The sequence below is a fragment of the Pelecanus crispus genome, chromosome 1, assembly GCF_030463565.1.
Source record: "Pelecanus crispus isolate bPelCri1 chromosome 1, bPelCri1.pri, whole genome shotgun sequence".
In the NCBI taxonomy this organism is placed as follows: Eukaryota; Metazoa; Chordata; class Aves; order Pelecaniformes; family Pelecanidae; genus Pelecanus; species Pelecanus crispus.
In genome coordinates, this window is record NC_134643.1 from 82,082,311 (window position 1) to 82,103,063 (window position 20,753).

The 20,753-nt window shown below is 40.1% G+C and overlaps 1 protein-coding gene across 1 annotated transcript in view; it reads left to right on the forward strand.

Annotated features, from left to right (window-relative positions):
* Positions 1–20,753, forward strand: part of BORCS5 (BLOC-1 related complex subunit 5) — a 73,895-nt gene that overhangs the window by 44,978 nt on the left and 8,164 nt on the right. The window contains exon 3 of the mRNA XM_075727534.1: positions 10,972–11,129. Within this exon, the coding sequence (XP_075583649.1) occupies positions 10,972–11,129 (158 nt within the window). The remainder of the gene's footprint in view (positions 1–10,971; positions 11,130–20,753) is intronic.

The window sequence follows — 20,753 nt, forward strand, 5'->3', positions numbered from 1 at the left end:
ATTTCATGCATATAAATGATTGTTATACCAGAATCAGCACTATGCTTTGTTTGCAATTATAAAGCATTGATAAAAAGTTTCATCAACAGATCCTATTAGTTATTTAAAAGGAACTCTTTCAGTGAAGCTATCTTTAAAGTTTTCTCTGCCACTTCTAAAACAGTTTTCTCCATCTCTGGAGAAAAGAAAACTGAGGTCTTGGACTTGCTGAATCTCTAAGTATATGACCTGTTCATCAGTCTTGCTCTGTGCCATGCTGTGGCAATAAGTTGCAAACGGAAAACTCTCAAATTGACATCTGAACTGAAGAAAGTGCCCGAAAGTTTGGAGAAAACCAACAGGCAGCGATATCAGTTAATCTAATGAAAGATGTTACTTGTTGAAGAAGCATAGCTCATTTACAGGCATGTTGTAGATGTAATTTGTGAGCCTGAAGTGGCTGACCATTTTGCCTTGAATCGTCTTTCCTGTAATGTGGTCTCAGGCACAAGGCCTATGAATAAGTTACCATGGAGAAAACTAGGTTGTGAACTCGGGCTTGCAGCACTTCACCTACGCTGTAGTAATTGCCTGTGTGTATGCTTTTGCTTCTTCGTAAAAGCAGTGTACTCTGTCCCCACTGAATTTACTTGGGGTTAGTGTGTGTACACAGGCTGGTTATTGTGGAACAGCAAACGTGCCCCAACTGCACGTGGGTGCCCTTGTGCTCAGAGGTGACTTTAGATGTGACCTTTCTTCTAAACAACTGAACACTGGGTTTTGTTTTTTTTCTGCTAGTATGCGCTGTGTCGTGTGTATGAATACCCATGCACTTTTGCCTAAAATAAAGTGAAGATTGCTGTGAGGCTGATCTTTATTACTAGTAATAGAATCAAGTAGTTTTACCTTGTAGTTTTTTGGGGGTTTTAAATTTTATTTAAAAGAAATTGAGTTTATTTGTTCCTGCTGTCCCTTTTCTCTTCCATCTGCAGCCTAGAAAACTGCATCTGCTGGCAGATTTCAACCAGACTTTTCAGTGGGAGAGAGATATGAAAGGTAGTTAAGCTCCTATTATTTTGAGGAAGACGGGTGGACAGGTAAAATTGAGAATCTCTCAATGCTTTGCATGCATAAAAAAATTGAAGTCACAGCTTGCTGTTGCTGAAACAGAAAAGCTCCCCTCTGTCCTTTCCTTCCCTCCCTCTCACCTCTCCTGGGACTAAGTCTAGTTTTTGATCTCCCGGTGCTCTGATTCCTTTTGCTACCCTAGACGAAAAAGGAAACCACTGGATTAGTTCTCTGTGGTTTTAGTGAAGTGAATTGTTTTCTGTGCAAGAGCTGTGGTGAAGCACGTGATGAGGAAGATGGGAGTTGGACCTTCCCTTTTGCGGAGCATGTATGTGGCGGTCGGAGGGAAGAAGCTGTTGATTTGGCTCTGGTTGTCTTATGAACCTTTATTAGATGTCTGGGAATCCGTGTGGGAGAGACTGCATCGATGCTCAGTGCTCAACACTGATTGTGCTGTAGGAAAGCAGGCTCCACTGCCGCCTGCCCGGCTGGCGTTTGGTATTTGAGGGTGAGAGAAGGGGAGGGATATTCTGGCGGTGAAGTCATTAGGCTGAGGGACAGCAATTTCCATGTAGTCTCAGATAAATCATTTAATCTCTTGGTGCCTCAATTCCTCATCTTATAAAATGATGTTAAGTCTTCTGGCCTTTGGGTTTGCAGAGTACTTCTGACCCCATTATCCTTTGTAGCTGGCAGATATCACGTGCTTACATAATCAGATGATGGTAGGTTTTGGGTCTCTGTTGATGTGTTTTCAAAAAAAACAAAAAAAAGTTGCTGCAGAGTAAATACAGCTTATTGCATGACACAGGACCATCGTCTCTCACTTCCCTGTGAACTACCGCATCCATTTTTTCAGCCTTTTACCTATTTTTGTGCTTCGGGGTCTGTTGCAGGAAGTTGGCCATTCAATATTGCAACTGTGTAGTCAAAACCACTTTCTTTTCCATATTACTTCTGTGCTCTAAAAGTGAAAAATCAGTGGGGAGATAGACTGGGTAGGATCTTGGCTGGTTTTAGTTGACAAAGTGCAGCTGTGTGCTTTTCTTCAGAGTATATTGTGTACCTTTTTCCCTACCTGAAGCTTCAAAAGAAGGGTATTGGTAGACATGCTTCCAATTTTATGGCAACCACTAGTGACTTTCTGAAGGTGTAACACTAGGCAATGTCATACTTCTAGAGAGGCATATCTAAGTAACTGCAGACTGAAATCTCAGTACATGCAGACGGTGCACTATTTTCTCCTTTTGGACATTTAGGTTTCTAACAATCCAAATGAGGAAGCATTTCTGACTTCTTTCTGTTTTACTTCTTTTCAAGTGGAAATTTTAATTTAGAAATTCTTGTGCATCACTGAGACATATGTGTTTTGCAGCAATTTTCAAAGTGCTGGTCACAATCAGGCCTCATTGTGCTAACTGCTGTACGGGATCATACAAAGCATGGGGCAAAAGTGATCACATCAGAGAAGCTGCAAGCTTCAGTGGTGCAAAAAAATGTGTGCATGTTATTGACTATGTATAGCCATGCCTATATGACAGGAGAAAGCTTTAATGATGTATAGAAAACTTCGCAGGATGTAGTCCTAAGCAAAAATGAGGCTCAATAGGAAAGCAGAAATATCATAAACAAACACTCTTTTAGTGTAATTAATAACAACAAAACCCCCTCTGAATCACAATTTCTTCTAATGTAAATTATGTGACCTTAATAGGTGGAAATCTGTAAGAGTGTGGGATTTTTGTCTATAGAACTGTAGCAAACTACATTTTTATAGAAGCCTAAATGTCTTGAATCTTCTTAATGTTTGTTTTGTAAGACAAATGGTAGAGGAACAAAAGGGGAGGTGATTTATATATCTTGGTGAGTAATGTCTTACAGGCACTAGCTTACACTGCATTAGGAGGCTGAGGTGCAGTATTCATACTGAGAGCATATTTGAGTTCTGTGGTCAGAAAAGTTGCCTGTTAAACTATGTGACAAGATGAGAGTCTTCAGCCCATCTGTCACCCATGCAGAAGTAAACAATCACATGGTACTGACTCCAAAGTAGAGGGAAAATCTGCTGTTACAGCCAACATTCCTTGCCACAATACAAATATGTTCTTTGCTCACATAATAGCTATTCAGTTTGCCTGCAGTCATTGTGTTCCCCCATTAAAGTTCAAAGGAATTGAAAATACACAGTTGACAAAGCCAACTTTTGTCTTGGAGGGAATACATAATTTATTACAAGGTGTTTTATCACTGAGATTTTTAAGAAATTAAACTGGTCTGTGGAAGAGACCATGTGATCATCCACATTTGAGCTTAAAGATTTCTGGGAGAGTAGCAGTGAATTTATTTTTATTTTATTTTTTATTTTCTTTCAGTTTCTTTACGGTTGACTTTTAACTAATTCTGTGGTGTATGCCCTTTTCTCAAGGATGGCCTGGGTTTCCAAATTCAAGTGTATGAATTTTGATGTTTCCTAACTGAGGAGGTGTTAAAAAAAAAAACCAAACCCAAAACAAAACTGAAACAAAACCAAACCCCACACACAACAAAAAAAAAAAACCCAACACCCCCCCAACCCCAAAACAAAACACCAAAAAACCCCCACAACAAAACAAAACAACCCCTCAGAAAGCTATTTTGTCTTCAGGCTTTGCTGAAAATCCAGTCTTTTCTTAGTCTTCAAGAATGAGAGAGGAAGTACACAATTAAAATTCAAAGCATTTAGTCAATAAAGAGCTCTGTAATTCTGATTACCTTATCTGTTTGGAAGTATTTTAATGCCTTTTATTCTGCTGCACATACATGTGCAATTATTTCTTTTCTGTAGGTCATATTAAAGTCCTCCTGCATGGAGAATATATGGAAATGAGCTCTCTATCTCAGCTAATAGCAAGTTGCTGACTCCAAACTTGTGCAAGCAGTAACGGTCAAGAAAGACGACTCAGTCTTTAGGGATGTAATTTCATCTGTTTCTTGTGTGGATCTTTTTTTGGTACTTAGGATGCCTGAAGGTACTGGCAAAACAATCTCCCTATGCAAATAGCAACAAGAAAGGCGACTATAATAGTTAACCTGTGGCCACTGAGGCCAGACTTTATTTAAGAAGCTGGCCAGACTGGATAGTTTCTACCCAAGAGCTTTAGAAATGCTTGATGAGGCAAGTTGTGGGGTTGATCGTTTTTAAATGCTCTTGGAACGCAGGAAAATTCCTGGAGACTTGAAAAACACTAGTGCTTTTTAAGCTAAAACTAATGCTGCCTTAATGAGGGTAAATGAAATGACTCAATGCTATTATATTAATAATAACCATAGTCTACTCAAATTCAATGAGGAGTAGAAGAGCTGAAAAAGTTTTACTGTCTTGGATTAAATTTATGAAGAGGAGTTTCATAAAAAATGAGGCTAGTTAAGAGGAAAAGTTGGGAACAGCTGAAATAAAGTAAGTTGCAGGCAGCCAGGTGATTTTGAAGGGTGGGAGAGCAAAAAACCAGGGTGGTTAAAGCAGTGTGAAGGCAGCTGTAGGCAAAAAAGATATCCACACAAAAAAAAGGCAAAAAGGAACTTGTGTTAGGAGAGCAAAATATCACAAACTCTTTAAATAGTTTAAATAGGAAATCATCAGGAGACCAGAGTAGAAATTCCTTGAAAACAGCTTTCTACTAGCATATACTTAATAGAAGCTTTTTAGATTCTCCAGAAGCTTGCTGAAGAGTCTGTGGGATTGTCTCCAGAGAAGAATTTCAGAAAAGCAAAATCAGTTAGTTGAATCAGCATGTGCTACAAAAGAAGTACGTCATTCTTTACAAGGATGAATGAGAAGTGGTCCCAGAAGAGGTTTTAGGAAAAATGGTAATGTACACAGTAATAAACCTCCGGACACAGGTACCAGAACTGGGAACGCCTCTGTGAAGTTGACAAGCTATTGCTAATCATTTGTTGCTTCATTTAACCTTGCTCTTAGGAGAAGAGGTGATGACATATGCAATACACTTAATGCATGATCTTAAAAAGGGTGTTGCTGATTACCAGCAAAGGGGTAGCAATTATAGAAGCAACTGGATTGTTAGAGGTGTAACCGTTATACATTGTAGAAGAATTGACTTGGCTTTTAAAGAGGGAAGCCAGGCCTCAGGTTAGAGGTATTTGAAGGTGTTACAGAGGTAATCAGAGAAATTAAGTCTTCCGTGGGAGAGGAGACTGATCAGTGGGGTTCTTGAGCGTGGAAAGACGATGGGAGAAAGTACAGCCCACTCTATAGATTTCTGTTGTGTCACAGCACAACAGCTACAGAGTAGCAAGTGAAAAGAATTTCCTTCATGCTGTGCATAAATAAGCATCTTATTGCCACAGGATATTGTGGAGATAAATGTATGCCTTTCAAAAGTATTAGTGAAATTCAAGTTTCGTAGCTTCACCGAGCATAGTATTTTGTGCCTGCAATTTTCATTAATAACTTTTGGAGGCGAGAAGGTTGTGGAAGAGGAAGAAGAACTGATAAAGATGTTGTTTTCTAAATGTCCACTGTTGTCAAATGTTGGAAGCAGTATTCTGGGCAAGGTAGACTTCTGGTCTGATTAAATGAGGAGTTACTTTTGAAGTCCTCTCTTATATTCCACAGAAAGATTGGTTAGCTGATGACAGCAACCCTTTCTGGCCTTAAAATTAGTAACAAGACCACAGCATCATGTGCTTTGTTGTGTGTAATAATAAATTGACAACTGTGGACCTATTGGTTTTCTTTTTGTAATGTCTGCTGTTACTGGTTGAAAAGGGGATTGACAAGTAGAAATACAGAAGTCAAAAAGAAATATTAATACTTTTCAGGTTGGAAAGCACTCCAGTTGTTAGGATTGTCCATTAAAGCAGCAGAATGTAACTATGGTGGGTTACTGTGTTCTGTATGTTTGTAGAATCAGTATAGCATGTAAAGCATTTTTTCAAGAACTTCACTTCTAGTCATAAAAATGCTTTTTAAACTAACAGCTTTCTTCTGCTCAGTAGGATGTGATTTGTTGGAAGTGTCTGTTGACCTGGAACCAACAAGGAGATGACTAAGTAGGAGGAAAATGGTTTTAACATGCCTCTGCCTTGCCAAGGAATATGGAAACAATAACAGATTTGTCAAGTCTGTGGGTCAGCTAGCCTTGTAGTGATATATGATACTTCTCTGTGCATGACATACTTGGTGTATTGGGTTGTTTTTTTCTAAAGCACCATTTAGGAGCTGAAACGTGAATCTTTCTTTGTCCCAGTTGCTCTTTATCACCTTCATGGGCATGCTGTCCACTGATCAGATGTATCCAGAGTAGGTGGGAGATCTTGCCTTCTCTTCATTGTGGCAGGCACATAATGTGGACTGTCTTCTTACTTGTTTTACGGTGTAATTTGATAGCCAAGACTGTGCATGTTTGGCAGTTGCCAAAGCATTTTTGGTCCATGCACTAAAGCTCTGCAGTAGTCCTTCTCCCGTTTCCCCATTTTTGTTCTCCCCAAGCCACGACATCCTCCATGCTGCCTTTCCTTATCACTCTGGGGTATGTTGCATCACTCATGTGCCAAGCAGTCTCTTCTCGAGGTTTCAAACAGTGCAAAGGTGATTCCCATGTGTGATGGAGCCCTGCTTTCCTGGAGATGGCTGAACACCTGCTTGCCCATGGGAAGTAGTGAATGAACTCCTTGTTGTGCTTTGCTTGCGTGCATGGCTTCTGTTTTACCTATTAAACTGTCTTTATCTCAACCCATGAGTTTTCTCACTTTTACTCTTCTGATTCTCTCCCCCATCCCACCAGGAGGGAGTGAGCGAGTGGCTGTGTGGGGCTTAGTTGCTGGTTGGGGTTAAACCATGACACTGGTGTGCTTCCTTCTTTGGAAGAGAACCAACAGCTTAAAAAATTAGTATTCAATTTAGTAAGAAATTAAAACTTTAGATGCTGCTTTCTTCCCATGTAAGAGCAGAACCGTGCTCTTGGGGGGCGGGGAGTAATAATCACACAGATGACATCATAGGAACACCCTTTCCTCAGTGAAGAAGAGGTAGTAGCTCAGCAGTTAGTTGCTCTGAGATGTGCTGGTGACCAGGTTCAAGTTCTGGCTGTTTCGGGAGTGAGCCTGAACCACTCAGTGACCTCTCTCTCCCTGCCTTTTGGCACGTGTAAGAGTGACTTAATAAATATTTTGTTGCAACAGATTATGATCTCATATCCTCTTACAAACTGCATGTAGACCAGTCACTGAGGGATGGCCCTGTTCAGTGGAGAGTTCAAAGTGTGGGACAAGGCTTTAAGAAGGAAGCAGTGATTTTCAAGAGGAGAGTTGTTTAATAATACCTGGAGGTTTGCAGTGCTGGCCATCTCTCTGCTCTAAAAATGAAGCTTTCTCAGTGCTGAATTGCTAGAGGCTTTTAGATATCTCCTCAACTTTCTGTTAGCAACACCCTTTTTAACCCCCTACCCTTTTCTGTGTCTCACTTTTGGTTCAGGGTTTTTTCTGTGGGTCTCAGGTTTTTCATGGGTCATAGGGAAGTATGCTGCTGTCTCTTAAGTGCAGAGCTCATGGACAAGGTATTGCATTAAACCTGTTGGGCCTCACTGCCAGCTGCTGGGGAGAGGAGAAAGGGAAGAGATCTGGATTCTGTGGTGGGAGGGGGTCCTTTCCAGCCCTGCATCTCTGTTTCTACCCCCTGGACTTCCCTGGTAAAACCTGTCTGGGATCTGAGTGGTTGCAGTCTCTCTTCCATGAAGTTTCAAGATGACTTAGTGTTGCCATCTGTTCTTTTGGAGCAAAGCTACTGACTTGCTAAAAAATAAAATGCAGTGAATTAATAAAATCATAGAATCACAGAATGGTTTGAGTCGGAAGGGGCCTTTAAAAATCATCTAGTCCAACCCCCCTGCCACAGGCAGGGACATCTTTCACTAGGCCAGGCTGCTCAAAGCCCCATCCAACCTGGCCTTGAACACTTCCCATGATGGGGTATCCACAACTTCTCTGGGCAACCTGTTCCAGTGTCTCACCACCCTCATCATAAAAAAAATGTCTTCCTTATATCCAATCTAAGCCTACCCTCTTTCAGTTTAAAACTATTGCCCCTTGCCCTGTCACTTACAGGCCCTGGTAAAAAGCCTCTCTCTCTCTTTTTTACAAACCCCCTTTAAGTACTGAAAGGCCACGATGAGGTCTCCCTGGACCCTTCTCTTCTCCAGGCTGAACAACCCCAACTCTCTCAGCCTGTCTTCAGAGGAGAGAGGTTCCAGCCCTCCTGACTTCATGGCCCTGCTAACAGGTCCATGTCTGTCTTGTGCTGGGGGCCCCACAGCTAGATGCAGTACTGCAGGTGGGGTCTCACAAGGGCAGAGGGGGATGTTAACGTTAAGAAAATGTTAATATAGCATGGGTAGTAAGTAGTTACTGCAAACAACAAAAAATGGTGGATCAACTTCTTGACAATGGGAATTTCTGCCAGGTGGAAAGCTGCATGGTCTTTCTCATGCTGTTGTTTACTCTACTTTTTCCTTTCTTGCAAGTTAAAACCCTAAGCTAAATTGTTCTCTGGCATTGTCAGCATGAGCCCAGAGGTCTTTGGAGAAGCTAATTCCTTTGGCTTCTCCCTACTGCATCACCCAAAATAATACCATAGTCTGTCTTTAAGTGGCATGTGCTGTTTGTTTTTTATCACTACTCCAAACATTTATACTGGGTTGTATTTCCACCTCTGCCTTCTTGTGAAGGAATTTCAGCTGAACGGTTAACATCTCCCTTCACTTGAGCTTGTGTTTTTCTGGGTAGTGAATTAGAGGCTCCTTACAGTTTGTTAATTTTGCTTTTAGCGTTACGTAACCTGTACAAGGTTGTAAGTACATAATAGAACTTTGAGTAGGATGTTCTTTTATAGCTCATTTTACAGTCCTTGGCCTATTCCGCTTCAAAATTCTCATAAGCAGCCTAGGTTAGCCAAAATACACACTTTGTGTTAATTAAATCTCTTAAATAGAGTCTAATTTTTTCCTCCTCTTGAAGCTGGTGAGAGATTAGTAATAAAAGAAAATTAGCTGGTTGATAGCATCATATATGTGATCAGTGCAGAAACAGCATAACCGCCTCAGGTGTATGGTGAACTCTTCATTCCTATGTGAACATTCAACATATTAAAAGTTGACAACATTATTTGAACATTTATCCTGACAAGATAATTTTATCAAAGATCAGAATTAACAAACTGAGGAAGCACTAGAAAATGTAATGTATACATTTAAAAAAAGTCTTATTTCCTTCAGTGGGTTTGCTCCCATTAAAGTTTTGCACTTCAGCAGAAAGCAATCTTGAAAGATTTGCAATTGATATTGCTGGACCTACGATTTTGTTTGAGATGATTCCTTCTAAAACATGAAAAATAATTTGACTGTTGCTAATATAGGGTTTTGAGACTAAATGGTTAATTGTCGATTTCCTCTCCTGACCTCTTGACTCAGGCAGTGCAATTGTAGTGGGCAACAAGTCAGTAAAACCAAATTATCTTTTTTTTTTTTTTTCCCCCTCTTAAGATGAGGAAAGAGAAGATTTTCTGTGAAGGGTAATTGAGAGCATCCTGAGAGAATAAAATGTTGAGTGTTGATGAAAAGTAAACCTAATTCATTGTATCTGATGAAGTTGCTGTCCTAGATTTGTTTTCATTTCTGTCTGCAAATGTTTTCAAAGGGGTTTAACTTTCTTAAATTCATAAGATATTTCTGATTTACATCTTGGTTTCTATCTTGTTCTTGTGTTTTGGCAAGAACTCTATGTCACAATTTGTAGCTTCCAATAGGCATGGGGGCCATCCAAAATAGTTTTCATTTCCCACTGAGGTACGTTCTTAGAAGAACTTTTCCAATCCAAATAACTGGCATTTATTACTTCTTTTTAATTGCTTAGTGTGATACTTGCTTACATTTGCTGTTTTAATGTCTTTTCCTGTCTGTAAACTGAGAGCCCCAAAGGGCACATGCGTGCAGTCGCTGAATTCAGTTTACATAGCTCGACGGATGTTTTGGGGAAAAGCAGATTGTGTGTATGTGCTGTTTGTCACAGATGGTGTCCCAACAAGAAAAAAGTTGTGCTAATGCTGAAGGAAAATGAAACGAAAGTAAGTAAATGAAATAGCAAAAAAAGGATGGCCTTGGAGTTTAGCATCATTTTTTCCAGCAGCTTTGGGGAAAGCGGTCAATATGGCACATGTATGCTTGAGCTCAGCAAAGGTTCTCAAGTTGCGCTATGTAGGCAACAAACAATGGGCAGGAGAAATTTCTCTGGACAATTTTGTTCCTCTGGATATTACCAGTGTCCCAATTTTAAGTCTAATACCTTTTTTTGGTGAGCTTTTTGTGAGACCTGATCATGCAAATAGGTAAGGATCTTAATTCCATATTAAAAAAAAAAAAAAAGTATATTGCTAGTCTTTGAGATTGTAGAGAAAAATCTTAGAAGATGAAAGGGTTGTGAAACTTTAAAATAAAGGCAAGGTAGGCAAAACACAGACATTTCACCCCTAATAATTTAACTTAGGTGGGTCTTTTTTTTTATTCAGTTTTTTTTTTGCAGGACCTGTGAATTTGTAATGATTTTTAGACCTCACTAGAAGCACACTGTCAAAACCAGAAAATAGTTTGAGTCCCGTGCCCATCCAGGAATACAGATCTCAAGTGTTTCCACTTCTGGTGTACATAAATGAGGAAGGGGGGGGTCATTTTTCAGAGTTCAGGATTGTTGGTGGAGGAGAAGAAACAGGACTCACTTTATGCAGCGTATTGCAGTAGTCCAAGATCCTGAATTAGGTTTTTAATTACCCCTTATAAAGCTTTTCTTCTGGGTTTGTTCTGCTGCCTCTCAGCTTGCAGCTGAACTAGTTACGTGAACAGTCGGATTAACTCTGGTCCTTCCCTTGCCTTTTAGGACTCCTCAGTGGGCAGACTTCTCCAACCAACACCAAACTGGAAAAGCTGGACCCCCAGCAGGTGCTGCAGCTGTGTCTCCGGTACCAAGATCATCTTCAACAGTGTGCAGAAGCAGTTGCCTTTGATCAGAACGCACTCGTGAAGCGGATCAAGGAGGTACGGCCCACGGCATGCCCGCTTCTGGTGCGGAAGCGCTCAGGTCATCGGCATGGCCGTCTTGCTCTATGAATGCAGGTGCTTGCTGTAGATGGTCTTGGGTCACTTGCAGCAGTCCACTTCAGAGTAAACCCTGTAGAGAAACTTTGTGAGTGTGCACTTCAAGCAAAGTTTCCCGGCTTTGATTGTGGTTGCTGTTAGGTAATGTGTTTATTGGTTATGCTCTATGATTCCTGGTTGTAAACAGTGGGTGTTCCTCTGACATGGCAAGTACTGCAAGTAACTATTGAACAAGTAAAAGATGACTGGAATTTTTAAAGGCAACATTCCTTATTTAGATCTGTATGCTTACCATTTTATTATGTATCACGGTTAAGCTCTAATTTAAGGAAAGAAATGGTTATCAGAACATGGTTGGAGAAGGTAGTATTTCTTTCTTTCTTCAATGGATTTGTAGAGCTAGACTGTTTTCAAAGCCCATAACATGTTGTCTCTTCTCTGATCCATATGGCTGCTAAAAAAGATGTTCCTGTGCTGCTGTTTTTACCACTAAACCATCATTTGAAACTCACTGATCTGCTTAAATATTCAATGATACTGTTGGGGAGGAAATTAATTGATGGGCTGAGCATCCTGCAATTCGATTCTTTTTCTCGTGTGTAACTACTGATGTTGGAAGCAGTAGGGTGGCTGACAACTTCATTTTTTTGTCAAGACAGATTGGCATGAGAGGAGATGCTGTTGGAGAGTGTTTTCTCACATATTCTCAGATGTGTGGAAGAACTGGTGAATGCTGCGTATGTCAAAAGTCTGTGAGACCAAATACCTTTCAATGTCAAAAGAAAATTTTTTGAACAGGTGGTTAATTTTTATTCATGCAATATAAACAATGACCTTGATTCGTTGTTGCTATGTTGGCTTAGAGTTAAGAAAATCCCACATGACAAACTGGATAATAAATTTGATTCATGGGCTGTTTTGAGAAGCTGCTGTCATCATGAAGTTGTAAGTCCAAAATAACGTGGGAGCCATTAAAAAGACCTTTTTACTTTGGTGTATCAAGATCTGAGGCCAGCTATTACACAAGATGTAAAGATATTTGCAGATGTTGGTGACTCAGTTCACACAATCTCAGAAATGGGATTTAATTGCCAGCCTAATGACAGTGTACTGCATTAATCCAAGCAGATTGTAATTCTTTTGGCTGTTAAAGTGTGAGAGGAAATATCGACATGATTTAAAGTTGTGGTAGACTCTACCAGTGCAATCTGCACTAGTTGGATTTGCCTTCTATAGGGGAGATTGTCTTTCAAATTAGCATTGGTGATGTTTTCTTCCTTTTCATAAGGGTTACGATTTTTTTTTCCATGTAAGATAAATATAATGATGATATTGATATTGTCACTGACTGACTTTATCACAGGCTCCTCTCTGACAAAGTGAAGGAGAAATGGGTGACTCTGTAACTTGGGCAACTGACAAGCCAGTTGAGGGTTTTTTTGGTCAAAACACTTAAGTAATTTCAGATGCTTTTAATCCCTTTGCCAGATCTGGTTGGTTTTTACTGTTCATTTTTCTAATAATTTTTGAATGTTTTTCTTGCATTGGCTGTTCTGCGTGTGTGTTCTGGAGGAGCCGGGTGGGACCCACTCAGCTTAAATCATTCTTTCCAAATTGTTTGGGCTCTCCTTGGTGCACTAAATTGAACCACTGTTGACAGTTGTTGACAACAAGGGGTGCAAGCTGAACTAGAACAGGGTATGTCTCTCCTTGCAAGTGTAGACAAAGGAAATCACGTTTGGCTGCACCCATTTGTCAGCAATGATTTAGTTTTGCTGTGTAGACAAAGCTTTGACCCTTGGTAAGGAGTAAAAATGGGAGAGAAAATGAAGTGTATTGTGAAAAGCATAATGTGTGCGTGAGATGGACAGTAAATTCTTTTTATCCTCATTTTAGTAGTCAGTATTTCCCTTTTCCTCTCACAGTGTAAGCATTGAAGTGTTTTTCTTCTGATAACAGACTTACCAAGTGATTGATGCTTTTAACTTTCCTACAAAATGCTGGTGAGCTTCAATCCCCAATTCCAGCCATTTGTCTGAGTGTTCACTTTTCAGACTGTCACTGACTGTACTCAGTGTAGTAATAGTCCTACTGTGTAGTGTGCTACAGTCATACAGCCTGCAGCCAGGATTTTTTTTAGTCTTTCCTTGACAGAATGTCCCAGGGCAAATATCTTTTGCTCATTGTCTGTGTGGCCAGAAAAAATGTTTCCTGGTTTCTGGCAAAACTCAAAAGTACTGTTGCAAATTCATTGGTCCTCGATAACTCATAATTGACTGTGGTGGTTTGTAAATCGGCACACAACCTGAATTAAAATGGCTCTTAATAGGAAAGAGAATAAGCTAAGGAAAACAAAAACCTTGCATGCCGTTAGTTACTGCAGATATAAGTAGGTACATCTGTGCGTTCCCCTACTTTGGGGACCAAAACAGTCTAGCTTTGCTCTCCGTCCCATTTCCCAGTTTAGCCAGAATTTCTTTGCAGTGTGTTGGCTGGATCAGTATCTGCTCCTAAACGTAGAACCTGTGTGACTTCCAGGTTGCTATGACTGTTTTCTCTCAAGAAGAAATACATTTACCCACGCGTTTGCTTGAAGGGGAAAGAATTGAAGATGTGATTGAAGGTAGTTGACTCAACTGCCTCTCTTCAGCAGTTACGCTTACTTGTACCCAAACTGTTGGTTTTGGAAGGGATTGATTTTTATCACAATAGGCTTTGTCTTCACTGCCAAAAAAAAAAAAAAAAAAGGATGTGCTTGCATCTTTTTAGGGAAAAATAACCACTATGCGTTAAATATTATGTTTCATATTAATTTTTGGCAGCTGATTCACCATCTGTTGCAACACTGCATTAATTCCAGGACCACTGAAATATTTAGCATTCTTTTTAATTTTTTTCTCCTTATCAGTTTGAAAAACAACAGAACAGCAATTTGGGATTTATGTATGTGTTAATCCAGGGTTATGGCATCTCACAAAATTTGACAGTTTTCAAGAAAAAAGCCTGTGTGCAGCATTTTCTGGGTAATTTGTCTACTCCTTGGTGTTTTGTAGGATGAAAATTTTTAGTGTATTGGATGAATCACCACATTATTGACTTCTGGGGATGTTCTGTTCAGATGGGTCTGGGAATAGGATCTAGTCTGTCTACTGATGGTATGTTGGATCCACATGAGCTTTTTATATGTGTACGCTAGGATAAAGGTGCATTTTTAAAATCCATTAGATAGTGTTGTAAAATGCTAAGATATAAAAGGCAATTATAGCTAGTTAATAGGTTAAACTGATCTTACTGCACCGTGGAGCTTTTTTACCAGTGTGTTTAATGATGGGGACAGAGTTGATGACGCACCTTATGGAGAATGTGATCCTTCAGGCTAAAAATCACAGGGGTGAACCATGACTTGTTAAGCCAGGATAAAACAATCTTGGTCTGCCTATACTTGGGTGTTCTGTATATATATATAAAAAAAACCCCAACTCTTTAGTGTATATCTGCATGAGGACAAAAAAAGCTCAACTACAGTGTTCTTCCTTTATTTCTGTGGTGGGTTTAGTGTTCTAGCTGTAGACAGGAGGTCTTAACTTGCTGCATCCCACATCCGTCTCTGCCATGACAGTGGAGTAGGTCTGTGTTATAACTAGTTTGAAGTTTTGAGCAGCTCCAGCTGCTGCTGGATTTGCGAGCTGTGTGTGCTCTCTTTGCCAAGACTGTCTGCCTCAGTTTTGTGATCTGTAAAATGGAGGGTTTCTGCCAAGATTAGTTTGAAGGCAAGTGTTGTCCAGCACTAAATATTAGGTATGACTGGGGGGAAAGAAGCAAATGAAGCAGGGAGAGGGCTACTTTACACTAAGTCCATATCATTGGAGGATGTCTCTTTTGGGTGTCAGGGAGAGAATTTAGAAAGTCATCTGGTAGGGGATGGTGAATAACAAGGAGTGGGAAACAAGTAGGATAGGTAAAGGCTGGGGAGCAGAGCTAAATTTTCAGAAAGGGCCCATGATTTTGTGTGCCTCCAAAATTGTCTAGTTTCAATGTCTTAAAAAAGACTATTTTTCATGCGTTAGATGCTAAGCTTCTTAAAAATCACATCCTTCAAAATAGCTGAAGCTGAGTATCTTTTTACTCATCTCACTTGAAAATTTAAGCTGAGCTTCTTTCTATGAAAGCAAAAGGGAAGCTGAAAGGCATCTAAGGTACTTTCAAAGAAAGTTTGAAAGAAAAGGTCTTCAGCATTTCTTATTAGAATTCCAATGTTGACAAAGGGGATGTGCTACTCAAAGTATCCTATATACCCTTAAAGGCAAATGTAGTTCTAGATTAACTGTGCTTGAAATGTATTAAGTGGATTATTAGGAGGGCTCTTCCACTTTGCCCTAAACCCAAATATCAGTGCAGTGTATCTGTAGTTTTTATTGCCATAGGCAACTCAGGCTGACAGTAATTTTGAAAACAGAACACTTTTTACAATACAAAATGAAATTAAAAATATCTCAGTCTAAGCTGACACACGCCTACAGGAAAAAAATTAACACCTTTTCAAATAATCAACAACATTACTTTTGTATTTTTAACAAATGTGATGGTGGAATAGTTAAACAACTTCTGTCCAGGCAAGCATTAATATCAGTAACTGGTTTGCCATATAGCAAATTAGTGTATGGCTTGTTTTATACCTGTAAATTCCTCTACGGGAATGCCTTCTTATTTTGAAGAAATATTCTAGAAAAAGGTCTGTATAGATTTTCTTTTCTTTACCAGCTTGCTGCAAAAAGTAATTGTAATGGGCTTCCCTAGTATGTAGTTAAGATGTCCAGAAATACAGCCCTGAACAGTTGGCAAGTAAATAATTTTTGAAGCCACACGTACACCACATTTTGTCTCCCAATACATTTTAGCTGTTTAAAATTATGGATAGGAGTTCAGTCATTATTTTATACAAGCAACAAATCTAGTGCATTTGACAGACCAACAAGAAAAGCCCTGTAAATGCAAGCATTATATACAAGCACATTTTAGCTTATGCCATGCATTTAAGACTCATAAATTGTGATTCAGCCATTCACGTCACCACGTGTGTGAAGTAAAACATGCCCAGCAATTTGGGGATTTAGGAATTTCAGTTTATTTTTTGTGAATGCCTTGTGGCTTTTTGACCCTTATGGCAACTATATTGTTTCTGTGGCATTGAGCATTTCTTCTGTTGAAGAAACTTGTCACCTAGTGGGAAAATGTGCTGGGGAATGTGGCCTGCAGAGGTCATCAACGTGGTTTTGTTTGAGCCTGAGGGAAGGATGGGTTTGCTATGGGAAGGGCCCGTGGCTTTGAAACCCTCTTGTTCCAGAGGCGAGAGGGCTGGCAGTGGTAGGGACAGCTTGTTAAGGTTTGACATTCTCCAGTGGAAATCAAAGGACAAGGTATGTTGAAGGTGGTGGTAAAGGGAAAAGCTCTCTAAGTGCAGGAAGCAATTCCATCACTGGGAATGAATGAACGAATGCTGGGCCAGAAATCTGGGAAGGACACTGCCTGGCTGGGGACTAGGTTGATGCAGTGCAGGATCCCATTGACCAAGGCAGTGATTAGACTCGGGGGGTGTATCTGCTGCAAGCACTCAATAGTTTGTACTGGGTGATGCACCACAGTCACTCTTCTTAGCTCTATTCCCACTCTGAGCAGACAGATTTTGAGTGTCTGGGATTCATCCCATGGTCCAGTCACAGTTGACCAGTGTCCCTTCAGAGAATGGACTCAGATGAAGGGGAAGTTTTGTGGAGGTGTTTTTTGTTTGGTTTGTGGTTTTGTTTGTTTTAGTACTCTGCTGAGTGAGGTGTTTCTTGCCATTCCTGTTAGTTATGGTTTCCCTGTATGTGGTATCAGAGCTGAGTTTCCAAAACTATTTGTGAAACCTGTTTTCAGCAGATGTGCCCTGAGAATGGTGCACCTTCTGACTGAACTGAACTAGGTCAGGAAAACACGAAGGGCCTCACCAAGTCCGAAGTGTTTCTTTGGCTTCAGGCCTTTGCTTCAGGGTCCATGTGCTCGTATGGATCAGACTACTAAGTTACCTTTCATCCCATTAAGGGAAGGGCTGAGAGGATCAAAAGTAACCCCATTAAACAAAGCCTGGCAGAAGTGAAAGTGGAGATGCATTTAGTTTTGACACAATGCATAAAGACTTTCTAGATGAGGCCATGTTAACTTGCAAGCAAAATTCAGCTTTTGGTTCACAGACTTAAATCAGCAATGCCCCAAATCCAGGGAAAGGGGCCTGAGAATTCCCTGGGATGCAATATTTCTCAAATGGGTAAGAACCTGATTGAAATGCCACTTGTCATTTTCAAGGGATTTAATGCCACGCTGCCATGCCTAGCTAGAAAAGCTAGGGAACATAGTGTTCTGTGAAAAAATTGGTACCTTAAATACAGTCTTTGGCATTGGAATTAGGAGATTGATGAAGAATGTGGCAATCTATCAGGCTCTTTATTTCTCCTCTCTTCTGTGATGAAGTGTTATTTACGAAGACTGGAATCTCAACATCATTCACAAACTTAACATCATGCAGAAATAAATGGTTGCAGGGTTGTTAAACTGGAAACTACCTTCATGTCCTCTAGTTGATCTTGCTCATTTTTCTCCAGCCTGATGTGCTTGAATTCTCAAGTGGTGGGGTGGTGTCTTAACCAGCCAGCATCAAAATGGGAAACTGCTTTTGAAAAAGCTTCACAATTGTTACTTCAATACATAGAATGAATGTCTTGCTGTGTATGCCCAAGGCAGATGGCCAGTGCTCTGTTGTACATGAACTTTATAAAGTGATGTAGCAGTTATTAAGGAAGAGTAAGATTGTTTGCACTTGTGACAGCCTGAAATCTGCTGCATTAACATGCACTGCTTTATTTGGTGTCATAAAAAAGACCAGTCCCTCCCTCCTAGAATATATGTGTGAAATCAGTTCCAGCACGTTCCCTTCTATTGTGCTTTGGTTTCTTACGGCCTTTTGAGAAAAGACCTACGCTGGAATCCTTTCTACCACCAAATTTCCAAGAAAGAGTAGAAAATTAAACTTAAACAAGCATCTAGCAGTCAGAAAAGTTTGTATTATTATAGACCTTAGATGCTTAAGAGACTGGCACTGAAGATTGGAAGTCTAGTATGCTAAGCCTTATGTTAACGCTTTCATCAGGATTAGTGCATGGAGTTTATGATTATCAGGTACCACAAGGAATAGAATTCAGTTTCTTCTCACAGCCTGTTTAAACTAGGAAACTGGGTTTCTTATTCTAGCCTTGTTTCCCGAGGTGGAAAAAAACCCAGACAACAACAACAACCAAACAAAAAACCACCCACCCCGCCCAAAAACATTTTAGATCTTCAAATAAGAATAAGAAGTATTGAAGTCCATTCCTGAGTTAGCAGACTTGATACTGAATTTGTGCACGGAACAGATTTGAGATAGGAAGAAAGCAAGCATCAGCCTGGGCTGTATCATGCAAAGTACTGCCACGAGAAATAGGAACATGTTGATTGTATTGCACAAGGCTGTGAGATGATCTCGTCTGACACACCGCGCACAGCTCTCGCTATGTTCAAGGAAGACAAGTTTATAGTAAAACAGAAGGGCTATAAGGATGCCAGGGGAGTGGAGAACCTCTGGGAGGAAACTGGAAAAGCTTTACTTCTTTGGCTTAGCCAAATGAAGACCAAAAATGGTATGATTTCTCTTTCTAAATAAGTCTGGGCTTAACGTACATTGAAAATGGTCTTCTTGCTCCCTGTGTTGATACAGGAAAAGTCACTTTACAGGCTTTCATTCTTAACAATTACCTCCTGTTTCAATGTTGAATTTAAATTTTCAAGGTGTCAACTCTACCCCTAAGTGACCATTGCAGGGGGGGAGGCTGAGGGGGAAGGGAGGTGTCAGGAATGTTGGCTAAAAGCTGTTTAGCAGTTTGATCATTTTAGATAGGTTAGCCAATACTATTTGCAAATATTTGGAGTTGCACTGATGACTTAAAGATGCTAGGTGGTAGGCTGGGGGAGAGGGGTTGACCTTGTGTTAGCAGCCCTATAATTAGCATTCTGATAACAATCAGATGTGATCTGCAGAGATGACTTCATGTTGAAAGTATTACAAAGCCTTAGTGCAAGTAATCTGTCCATCTTGGTTTTATGAAGGGTAGGGTTTCCTTAATGTTTCTGTATCATTGGGGCATGAATGTTTCTCTATGAGAACATTATTAACCATTATTTCAACACTGCTCTAGAGGTATGAAACATATAATTTACTAGTAGTTAATTTGTGTGGGCATTGTTCCTGACTGGATGTGTCATCTACCTCTGGAAGCCTGGATAAAACGCTGAATTATAGTATAATAGAATACTCTGTAATCAGGTGTATGAACTGTGCCAAACTGTGGTGTAGTAGACAAGAAATAAGATTCTCCCCCCCCCAGAAGAGAAGGTGGTGTATTTGAAGACCAATTGCTGGGACTGACAAATTATCTAAAAGATAAAATCCCAAATCAGGTGAATTTCAGCTGAAAAAGGTGCTCAGGTAGTTGTAAAACAAATCACTGTAACAGCAGTTTATGGCAAGGAATTTAGAAGAGTTTTTAAGGTCAGGAAGGATTCTTGGGTCATAGCTTTCTTTTTGCTTAATCCAGTCCGTAGAATTTAATTTGTGCTTATGCCCAACCTAAGCTATATGGGAACTGAAGATTAACTACTTACTTTTCAATTGTAAGTTCTCCTGCCAGGTCATAGTGTACATTTTCAAATGCCTTCTTGCTTTTGATCAGTTCTTCTAGAGAACCATTTATAGACATAAACAAGAAGAGGGAAATACTCAGCCTTCTGTGAAACTTGAGGCCACTGTGGCTCAATACAATAAAAATGGATGCTCAGAGTGGATTAGAGTTACCACTACTCACTCATTGAACTTCTGTCTGAATTGATCATTGTTGGTGGTATGTACTCTTGTTATCGTATTTTGAATAGTAGTCTACAGCCTCAGAAGAGCTTGCTATGAAAATGCTCTACAGTGCTCAAGATTTCCTTGAGGCTTTCCTGAAGCCAAAAACTTGCTATCAGATGTTGTGACCTCCAGAAAAGTGCTGCGACGTTTGAGCTTCGGCACTGTGCAAATATGGTGGAGTCAGTCTTGAAAGTAGCTCTTTGGGAATGAAGGAGTAGATCCTGCCATTCTCATAATCACTGGGAGGTACTTGACTGATTTCATGTTCTGTTTGAACATGAAAGAGCTGATGTAGAGCTTCAAAAAGATCTTTCAAAAAATTTTCAGATTATCAATGGCTAACTTTGTTAGAGCTGATATACCTTTGAGTTTCTGTGGTGAGAAGTTGTTGATTTGGACATTTTCTATGAGAACTGTGGCTGTCAGGGAAAGAGCAGAAGCTTCGTCTGGGCCGTCAGATGTCCAGAAATCCCCAATTCCTGACTGCTGGGCTTGTGCCCTTGCACATCTCATGCTTCAGCCTTCTCGCGTGTGTACCGGCCATCTGCACAGCACATGGGAGGTAGGTCTGATGCAACCAGATGTGTTGG